The sequence below is a fragment of the Phalaenopsis equestris genome, unplaced genomic scaffold (genome assembly GCF_001263595.1).
Source record: "Phalaenopsis equestris unplaced genomic scaffold, ASM126359v1 Scaffold001174, whole genome shotgun sequence".
Lineage (NCBI taxonomy): Eukaryota > Viridiplantae > Streptophyta > Magnoliopsida > Asparagales > Orchidaceae > Phalaenopsis > Phalaenopsis equestris.
The window spans coordinates 438145-450223 of NW_018165613.1; the positions used below are offsets into that span (position 1 = coordinate 438145).

At 31.5% G+C, this 12079-nt stretch overlaps 1 protein-coding gene across 1 annotated transcript in view; it reads right to left on the minus strand.

The window, feature by feature from the left end:
• Positions 1-12079, minus strand: part of LOC110033416 (anaphase-promoting complex subunit 6) — a 111974-nt gene that overhangs the window by 52349 nt on the left and 47546 nt on the right. The window contains exon 11 of the mRNA XM_020737386.1: positions 9585-9710. Coding sequence (XP_020593045.1) covers positions 9585-9710 — 126 coding nt within the window. The remainder of the gene's footprint in view (positions 1-9584; positions 9711-12079) is intronic.

The window sequence follows — 12079 nt, forward strand, 5'->3', positions numbered from 1 at the left end:
TACCATTTGAACTCTTTGAAGGTAATTTTTCTTGATTTTTATTGAGAGTATTCTTAGGTAACTTCAGTTATCTATGATGTAATTAACTATAGGGGCTTGCCCTTATAGGAAGCTTTTCCCGAACCCAACATAATATAAACTCTATTTAATTCCTTATATTAAATAGGGGAATTTGTCGGCCAATACATTGGTTTTGCAGACCAAACGGATGTCATAACTTTCTTTAGTTTATTTGATCGAGTCTCACCCTCAACTCTTGTGTTCATCCTTCGGGATAGATACAGGATTTGAGGTAAAGCGCTCTTTCATCTAAACTATGAAAATTATGGGGTCAGTTTGACTTCATCTTTTTCAAAAATAATTTTTTTTTAAAAAAAACGTCCTTCCTAAGCGGGCAACGGGATTTCAATTCCGATGACCGACAGCTTCTTACGGGCAAACCCCACACCAAAAATATTGCCGACACAACTCTGTCATAGGTAATGGTTCTGAGAATCCCGTAACACATAAGTGACTTAGAAGTAGCAAAAAAAAATAAAAACCAGAACTTCAAATGTATCCAACACCCCATAAAAATGCATAAACACCCGTAGAACATAAGCTTCACAGGCTAAACCTCGGGAGCATAGGGCACTCAACAACCCAATGAGTATAGAACTCCTCACTAAACACCCATAAATCATAATTTTCATAAGCCAAACCAAAAGCCAAAAAATAAACAGCAAAAACCCCCTAAAAACACATAGCAAAAGTGGAGGAGATGGAGGAGCTAGGTTTTAGACGTTTGAAACAAGAAGAGCAACGAGAATCATGAAGAGAAATATGCCGCAAAGCTTTAACTTTGATACCTTAAGAGGAGACACACACCCGAACGAAGAAGGGCAATTCAATAGCAAGATTTCAAAAATGAAGGAAGGGTAACACGGGAAGAGTAAAGGAGAAGAGGTTTAAATGTAAGGAGAATAGGCAAACCACAGTTTTACATTAGAGGTTTGCAGACACTTAATTTTATGTTGGAGGAATAGAGAACGTCATCACAATCAGTGCTCAAATCGAGCAAAATATTGTGGTGTGATTCTGTGTGATTCTGTGCTGCTCCCGCGCCACTGCCCCATCAGACCTTAAAGAAACATATCTCAAAAGTCTTTACAACCTCTCCAAAACTTTACAACCCAAAAATTGTGCAATATCAAAATTGACCAATCGCCCCCTCTCTAAATACAAGCATAAGAGAGTAAGCTGCAAACTTAATGAAATAACCAGTGCTGAAGTAAAAATTTATACACGAAAAAAAATAATATGCATGCTCAATTATGATTAATATGAGTGATAGCAGTACATAACAAACATTTTAATCAAATGGAATAACATATTAAAAAAATTGTATAAAGGAAATAAGCAGTAAACAACTTTAAAAATCATAATTCATTCATTCCTGACAAAATCATAAGAGTTTTTAATTGTTTCATGCCTAATATATGTTGTATTATAAATGAAACTTATATTTGCATAAATTTTGGCTTAATTCATTTCACTAGGTCGTCACCAAATGCGTCAGCTACATAATTGTTGCTAAATGTTGGTAATCTTCCAACATGATAATTATCAGAAGCCCCTTGATACCAACAACTACGTCCTAGTCTAAATATCAAAAGTTGAAATTTTATAAATTTGTCGTTTTTACCAGCAAGGGTCCTCAGTATAAAGTTTAATTATCATCACACTTATCACATTCCATTGATCAATTTCTCTGCTAAAGGTCATTTTTGTATGCATATGCATTTGTATAAGTATACCTACAAACAATTAGTTTAATAACATGCCTGCCAATTCAATAAAAATAGAAACATCAGTATCAGCACAAATTTGTTTCTCTATAATATGTGCAGATATTTGACAATATGCAAAAAAAATTAAAATACAGTTTCATACCAATATATCACATAATAATCATATAAAAAGATAAATCATTTTAATTTAGCATATGATTATCTCATCAGGTTTGATGGAGCAGCTTCGCGATGGATTTTTCTAGACTCACCTCGAGCTCGCCATCTAAAATACTTTACCTAAAATTCATCATTCCCTATCCACTACTTCAATGTATTAATAATACTAAATAATTGCTCCAATCTCGAATAGATTCCCTTGCGTATCAATACAATCTCCATTTAATAATTTCAGACAAAATCCACACCCCCCTAATTAACCATACAATAAGTCCATGAAATTACAATCAATTGAATAAAAACTCTTTAGGTAGATTAAAATAAAAATAAAATAAAAATCTAAATATAAAAAAATTACATAAATACTTCATCTCAAAATACAAATTTCTCCCCCCAAAGCCTTCCTTCCCTTATTTCTCTCCCCTAATCTCCATTCTTCTTCTCTCTTCTTTCTTTTCCTTCCACTTCTTTCCCTTCTTAATATCTATTTCTCTCGAATTGCATTTATCCGAGAGCGTAGCTCTCAGTTTCCATAAATCCCACTTTCATTCCCGCCTCCAGCTACAGTACTAGAGTTGTAAATGCCTCAGAATAAGGAAAAGAACAGTGATTGGAGAGGGAGAATTCAAACTGAAAGAGAAACTCTCAGTACTCCCCCATAGCCTTGATCGCATGAACAATAGCGACAAAAATGTGAAAATAGGGGAGAATGAAATGAGTATATCATAATATCCATACATAAAACCCTCCAAAACATCAAATCATCACATGCAAAATTAAGTAGATTTTTCTGAAATGCCATAGTAATTGGGATTGATTAATTAATTAATTACATTAATTAAATTTACTATTTTAAATATCACATTAAAATTTTTTATATAATTTAATATATCAATTGGATCATTACAAAATGTAAGATTTTATAAAATTAGTTTGGTTAAATTTAAGGGGATGCGAAAAAGTTGGGTATACTTTAAAATGATTAAAATTTTATCTGAATTGGCTAAAACTGAGTATTACATAAATATTGTCGCAGAAGTATTAAACAGAAAAATTTTAAGTAGTTAAAATTGATTAATTACTCAACAAGAAAAACTAATTAAATATATGAATAGACTAAAATTACTAGTGATACATTATAATGATGAGAATTTTCATCAACTTAATCAATTGATCACTACAGCTAGACAAAATTATAAATCAAGAATAAGCAGTCTAGAGAAATATAAGATACCAGAACATTAATTAGTGAAATACAAAGGCAAAATTTATATTCCGTATGTTAATAATTTGAGAAAAGAATTCTACAAGAAGAATATTTAATAGGTTATACAATTTATAAACAAGCAAGAAAATGTACAGAAGCTTAAGAAGATATTTTAAAGCTACATAGATTTAGCATTGTGGCTAAGTATCCTTTATATGTCGACTAGTTAAAGCAGAACATCAAAAACCTGTTGAGCAGTTACAATTGTTGTCAATGTCAAAGTGAAAATGAGAGGGAAAAAATGGATTTTGATTAGTTTACCTAGAAAAAATAAAGACATGACACTATATAAGTCATAATAAACAAACTTAATAAATTAGTGCATTTTTTGGAAATTAAATAAACAAATCGTGTTAAAAAATTAGCAAAGTTATATGAATACGAGATTGTAAGAAACCGCAGCGTACCAAAATCATAAATTCAAATAAAGGTGACAGAGTTACATTCCAATTATGGGAGAAAATCCAGAAGGTTCTGAGAACAAGATTGTCCTACAGTTTATTACAGTTCACCCACAAACAAATTATCAATCATAAAGGACAATTCAAACTTAAGAGGAGTTGCTTCATTTATATTTCATTGACTTCGGTGGAAAATGGGAATCGCATATATCATTGAAAGAATTTGCATACAACAATAATTATCAAGCAAGCTTTAAAATGGCTTCATATGAAGCTATTTATGGAAGGAAACGGTGAACATAGTTATGTTGGGTTGAAGCTTGAGAAAAAAAGCCACTAATACAGATTTAGAGGATGATGCTTTTGCTAACTGAGAAAATCTAAAAAATAAGGGATAGATTAGAGATTGATCAGATCAACAATGAAAAATATTATGCTGCTAGAAAAAGATCGATTGAAATTGATATTGGGAGTTTGTACTTATTAAGGTCAAACTAATGAAAGGCATGCGATGCTTTCGGAAGACAGGGAAATTGAGACAATGATATGTAGGACATAAGAAATTGTTGCAAAGATTGAAAATGTGACCTACAGAATTAGTTTATCAATCAACGATGTATTCCATAATCTTACTCTTCAAAAATATATTATTAATAAATTGAGTAGAATTATTGGTCCTTTAGTTCATATAAAGTGTCATAAATCAATTATATAAATTTAACGCATAGAATTTTATAAATTAACTCAGTTGAATTCAGAGAGATGCAAAATTTAGGATATATTTTAAAATTGCCAAAATTATACCTAATTTGGCAAAAACTAGTTTTTACAAAATCCAAGTGAGGTGCAAAAAAGAAAATACGGGAGACGGGGCTAATGGAAATAAACATGAGTGTAATAGAAGAAGTGCGCAGTAAGTGGGGTTGATAAAGGAGATTGCACAAGCAAAATTTTAAGTTATTGGGTTGATCAAGCAACAAGAAGAGTGTGTGATCTAGATTGCAGTGATATCACAGACTGGAAGAAAGAAGTCGAATGCGGGAGATGGATTGGAGTAAGGCCTAAGCAACGATCGATGACATTTATGGTTTTGAACAGGACTAAAGAGAGAAATGACTAGATTTGATACCAAGCTAAAGAGAAAAATAAGACAACATAAATGGCTAGGGTTTAATTTTAAATTCAATAATAGTTAACTTACCTTATATATTAGGTATAAATAATAGAATTTTATGAACTAATATTAGATATTAAAAGTGAAAGAGTTTCGAAATCAGAAGGTTGAAAAATAGATTGTCCAGTTCTCAAGAAAAGGATTTGATATAAGTTCTACTATTTTTTTTAATTGTATAAATATCTATAACCAAATGTAAATATAAATTGTGAAGAAAACTGAGGGTATTGATTTGAGAGAAGTAGATTTGGAAGAAAGACAACTAACTTTACAAAGAAGAGACCAAGTTGAGTCACGTAGTTAGCTTAGAAATGCAACTTATTTAAAATTTATGAAAACTAATTGAAGATAATGTCAATAATTTAGAGATATTAAGTTCCAAAATTAGCAAATGGAATATTGTCAAGTAATTGGGAATATAGCATGATTTTATTTAGTAAACTTGTATGAATAGGTATTACACTAAAGGAAGTGGACGTTAAAGATGAAACGACATATTAAGCATTTAAAAGTCGAGATGAGTAATTACATTTTTATTTGTACTAATTTCAATTCTTTAAAATTTAATTGCATTCAGGTTTAAAATATTTAGATCCTCATAATTAATTGAAAGTTTAATTTACATAACTTCTTTAAAAATGATTCTGGACATTGCACGCACACTTCAAATGATTGAAAAAAATAAATGAAAATGAAGATAAATAAAAGTATAAGTTGATCAAATTAGCCATCATCTTATTGTATTAAATGAGAACAATATTGCACTCATGAACATAAAAATTGCAAAAAGTTTGGAAAAAAATAAAAATAGATGCACTTTATTTGTACAATGTTTTAGACGTTGCTCCTGAAATGATTTTTTAAACAAAATATAAATATAAATATTTAAGAGTTTCTAATTAAATGAAATGTAAATGTTCAATCATTTTTATGTGCATAAATATTAGAGTATGTGTATAAGAAAATTTAGTAAATAAAAAAATTATAATTATTTATTAAGTTGTTACATAACATAAAATTATTTTGTGCTTAATACAAGAAAAGCTCCATTGAATTAAATCGCTGATAAAAGAGTGTTCATTTATATAATGAGAGGAGCTGATGACATAAAAACATCATATCGTGTAAATCATTATAAATTTTATACTTGTATAATTTAACTGTCTGACCATTTGTTTTCGTCTTAATAAATTCAAACATCAGGGCTAAGTCATGAAATCACTTGTACGAACAACCCTCAAACTAGTAAGCTCTTATAAAAATGAGCACACCAAGATGGCCAAACCCTCGCACCCAAGTCATTCCTCTGCTCTCATTCAAGTTGTAGTATTTGAAACATAGCTCCAACTTCCCCGTACTTAGCTCAATTTCATAGTGATACAATAGCTCGCAACACGAACTCCAAGTTAAAACTAACTTTTGAAAATCGTTAAGGCCACTCATCTTTTGGCCACATATTGGGTGATGACTCAATTTTGTGCTCTGTGAAGAGCAAGATGCAACTTACTCAATATCCTTTAAGCCACTAAATAGTGAAAGTCGCCTCCATTTTCTATCAAGTTATTACAATCATTTCCCTTTTCATTAAATAAAATAAAATAAATTCATTGCCCGTTTGCTTTCATATTATTATTTCTTTCCTAAAAAGGCACTATTTCTACTTATTGCATATTATTTATCCTTGCATTGATAGCACCCAAGACAAAAACAAAGGCTGAAAGGCATGTAATGACCTTCGTTTTGTTAAAAATTATTCAGAAAGAGGCATTTCCACTGCAGTCATCACCCATCCTTACTATCAAATAACCTCTAACGCCATATACCACCAATAGCCTTAAAGATTTCTAACAAGTTGGTTGTCATCCAACAATAATTTATTTGTGGATTTTTTTGTGTCCCAACACGGCCCTGGAACATGGAATTTTCAAAATGAGAACAACAATCAAACGAAAAAATTTAATTTCATAATTTGATTTACTGCCACTAATAGTTTATAATCTAAATAAGTTGAAAAGGCAACAAACAAATGTAATTTAAATAAGCTAAAAAATAAAATCAAATGTGAATTACATTTCTTTAAGTTAGTTGTATTATCTTTTCTTGCATTTATTTTCTAGCCCAAGTCTTAAAATTGAAAATTAAAATTTAAATTTTAGCGATCTATGAACAACTTGATCAATACTCAAACTCCTAAACTACAGTAATTTTGCAATAAATAAATAAATAAATATGTTAGTCAAAACTAAATGAAACAATAAAAGCATTTGACAGTGTAATTTTACAAATATTACAGTTCAAAATATTCGTATTATACTACATATATCTAAATCAATTTAAACATAATTGTGGCATGAGCACTATCTAAGATGTATCAATTAAGATACTTCAATACTAATAGTTTTTTTTTTTTCTTTTTTTTAAGCATGTGCATGTGTACCTTAGCATCCCGCATTGCCCCCCCCCCCCCCCCCCCCCCCCCCCAAAACATTGGGACAGCTCGAAGTTGGAGTATGCTGCAGCATTCTTTTTTAGAATTTTCCTTCAACCTTAGATGCGTGAAACCAAATGTATTATCATTGAAAGAGATAATGGAAATGTTATTACCTCTATTCGGGAAAGTATGAAGAAAAAGGATGGCAACATCAGCTCAGTAATGGGCCCCATATTACTTTTTTTTGGGATTTCAAGGAAATCCTTTTCTTTTTTGTTCATAAAGAATGTAACAAAGCAGCCCATTTTTGTTCCAGGCTAGCTTTGGATAGATCATTTGTTTGGGATGCTCACACTTGTGACCTCACTTTTTTTAGTGTCGTCGTTGGATGACATCATCTACACTATTTCTATGTAGCTTTTATTTTTTTTTACATTTTGATTAATGCAATATGCACATATTCACAAAGTCACGTGCTTGATGGCTATTTTACTCAAGATGGGTTTGACGCATAGCCAACACACACCTCGCCTGATCGAACTTGACTACCACTTGCTCAAGCGAGTTCAGATTTAGCCCCTTGCCTCCATCCCCGTTCGCAACACAGTTCACCCTCTATCTTCACTGCTACTTGCTTTGTTTTCTTACTTTGCTGGTAACTGCGACAAATTTGCTACGAGGAAAACATTGGAGACTACTCTCATCATTGTAATGCTTCAACAGTTGCTTCCTCCTCATGCCTTAGCTCACCGACACAGCTAAGCAAACACAAGTTCTTCCTCACCCTCATTTGCTCTCCGGGTTCCAATATGAGGTTGTCAACAATCATCATCATCTCGCATTTCAGCCCCCGACTATGCACGGCAGCTCGTAGCTTGTGTCGCCTTTGTTCCCTAAACGCTAGCATTACTAGCAGATTAAAATATAGTGATAAATTATGCCAGGTAATAAGAGAAGGAAATGAAGGAAAAGAGGAGAAATTATTTTATTTCAGGATGACACAAATGATGCGGAATATTTAATCTGACCAGAACTCCAGCATATAAAATTAAATCACAAATTGCATCGCACGGCCTAGATAAAAAAAAAAAATATACCATCTTCAGTCTAAAAGGACCTCCATATAAACTGACATTACACGTCATTGAACAATTTGTGAAATACAAAATCGGGGAGTATCCACAGGAATGTTTTCTAAAAGAGCTGACCTACGTGAAGCACTTCTAACCCAACAACATGAAAGTAATTAACACACTATAATATCCTTACAAAGGCAAGAAAACAGAGAAGGTATTTATTCATGCTCATAGTGGAATCCAACAAATTCAAACTGAAAGACACAAAAGATTACATATTTGGTAAAAAAGTTAAAAAGATAATTTAAAGAACTTTAACGGGGGTGAAACTTGATTTAAATGTAAGCCAACGGCTGAACATTATCCATGAAAAAGGTACAGTTGCTCAATTTGTCAAACAAGGATCACCCAAAGAAAACAGCCCATTTATATTCAAACTTTGCTAGCATCTGTTGTCAATTTAAACGCTAGTCAATGAAAAAAGACTAGGTAATTTAAGAATATTAAAAATAAATGTAAACCTAAAACTACCTAACTATATGCAAGCTGCTGTTTTACTCAACTGACGAATAATATCTGAATAAACTTACATCAATTTATTATATTTTATGAAGCACAAAAAGCTGCTGGTACTAAAGGCCAATCCAAACAAAGGAACTTTTCTTTCCTCTCTTTGAAACTTCATTAAATCGTAAAATGGTGAACATACTTATGTCAAAAACAGAATGTATAGATAAAGAGTAAATATTAATGTCGATCATTAAAAATGACAAATTTAGAGCACCTAAATTGAAAAAATCCAAATAGGTTTATTCACCGGGAAAAGAAATAGAATATACCCCGACAATGCCGATATACCACCCAAATAGGTACTTCATGCAAGGGCATGTGACTCCAACTTAGTTTGTTGAGATTTCAAAATTTGAGTTCAACATGATGTAGCACATTCAAATAAAATTACAACTCTGCATTCACTTGATTTTTTTTAAATAAAAAAGTAGTTCAAATTCGTGCACTCCAAAAGAAATAGTATAAGTTAACATCAAATAGCTATGTGTTCACAACATTTAAATAAAGCAAATCAAAGTACTATAATCAGTGTTCATCCCTAATCCATGAAAATAAAAAACTGAATATTTTTACTACGGACAATCTTGTTTACCTTAACGCATGACACAACTTATCAAGAAAACAACCATGCATAGCATATGTGAAACAAGCTTAACACACAACATGCATTATACTTGTGACATATTGCAAATAATCTAGAATTAAAAAAAAGTTACCCAGGAAATAAACGAGCTGCAGTGCGATATGCAACCATTGCTTGATCAGTCTCTTCTTGTACAGCATAAGCATTTCCAGAGCCTATCCAAGCAGGTGGAAAGGTGGCATCCACACTGGTTGCCTTGCTGCACAATTGAAATAACATAAAGAAAGATGACCAGCTATCTGAAAAGGTTATTCTGCAATAAATGACAATTTAAAAAGCCACCTACATAGTTAATAAGAAATCGTCAATATATAATAAAAATGTCTAAATGCACAGCTTAAAGCATTCTTACAAAAAAATTGATGGAGTGGTAGTTAAAGAGATTTCAGGGTTGGTGGAAAAGAGGTGGCAGTGGTAACTAATTCATGCACACTGGACCAAACTAAGTCTAAATCTTTGATGCTTACACAGTTTTCTTTTGTTTTGGGGGGGGGGGGGGGGGGAGCACCAAAACGCTGTAAGAGTTTACAAAATCTGATAATGTTAATAAATTAATAGGCCGACTCAATTTGTAGGAAGAAAGTTATAATCTTTTGAAGTAGATTGATTATACTGATGAAAACTAAGACTTCTGTTTTTATAAGGTTGTTAGACTCGATTTTGTGAGAGCCTAAACTGTTTAAAGCCTTTGGAAGGCGGAGGTGATGTAGAAAATGGCAAGTGAAGGTATATGAGCTAAATGATTCTCAGCTTAATAAGTTTGCAAGGTAAGCCTTCATTGCTTCACAAACCAAGTATAAATTATAAACCTCAAATACAGAAGTCACACAAATGTATAGACAAACCAGAGCAATTGTTTAATTTCATTAAACTAATCCATTAATTATAATGCAAGAGATCAACTATGAAATTCAAAATACAAGAAAGAAATTGGAATTACATTAATTTCCATTGTGGATAGTGCTTGTCTCACGCCCAAATTTTTATTTCAATTTTGTAACACCAAACCACATGAATGAAGCTTTGGATGGTTAGTAACCTACACATTTAACTTCTTAAAACCCCCGAGTTGAATTCTTTAAGTGTGACATATTATTCTGAATTTCAAAATCCTTTTTGACTGCTTATGACACTACCACTTTGATAATGTTTTTATTGACACTATAACTCCCTAATTTAATGCTTCATGAAACGTAGATCTCCAACTTGAATTATTTGTAACTTCTTGTATTGATGATTACGATTATGATTATAATTATGATTATGAAGAGTCAAAAACAAATATGTAGAGGGGTCATAAATAACTTTAAAAACAAAATAAGAAAAGCATATTAATTCGACTACAACAAACAAATCTCTAACGTCCAATTAACCTATAACTTCAACCTTCCAACTAACTTAACTCCTGAATAAAATTACAATAAGAATTTGATATAATTTAGAATAAGATGAGCTTGAAGTAACCTTCATTTTTATGTTCTTGTCCTACATGACATCTCCTCCTTTTGGTGATACATTACCATAGAGTTAAAAAGGTTTTAGTAAAACGAGGGGTCAAAATTCCATGTACTTGTACTGATGGCAAAGTGTCTCGAGATTTAGATGCATCTTGTCATATAATGAGTAGCAATTAATAGTTGCAGCAACTATAGAAGTGATCAATATCTCTTGCAAGTGGGTTAATTTGCCAATCTCAATATTTTATAAAATCTTTAGATATGTTCGCTGCACTGAAAATGTGTAACACTGGTTTAAATTTACTAGTCTTTTTTAAATTTAGTATTATGCACTCAGACTACGGTTTCGATTTGATAAGATTAAAAGATTAAATTATAGTTATAAATACCAACTTGTCTTGGATAAACTATTCCTTCAACGCAAATACCATAATTTAAATTTATGCAATATGAGACCCAGCTCAATTTTTTAAAAAAATTTTATAATGAAGCTCACGGCACATTAGGTGCTACATGAGGCTTGCGCCACACCTAAAGTGAGGCCTGCCTTAAGGCATGTCTCTTCTCAGTTATAGTGAGTTGTATGCAATTATATCTAGAGTTTCCTGAAAAATAAATATATGTAAAATAAACCCAGTAAATATTCCTTACCCATATAAAATACCATTGAGGATATAATTGAAGTTGATACTATCAACATAGTCATTGTTTTAGAATCAAATTAATATTCTTATTAATTAACATTGATTAAATAAGAGAAAGATGACTAAGATGTAGATTGAGAAATGAAAGAACTTGAATACAAATGAGGATGGGTGAGGGAGAAAATAAATTATTATGATGATAATTCTAATACAAGCTCGTTACATGATAGGAATGATGGGTGCTTTTAAATTTAAAAATTCTAGCCTTAGTTGTATGTTCTATTCTTACTTTGATGAATGACAGTATGGGTATGAGTGTGAGAAAGACTAAATGCATCAAAATCTATTTTGCATTGTAATGTTAGTATGCCTTATTTTGATGTTTGTGTATTACCCTTCTTATCTTGTGATTTCATATTTGGATATTAAGATATTAGTTGTTACTTTGAATAATTTATTATTTTTAC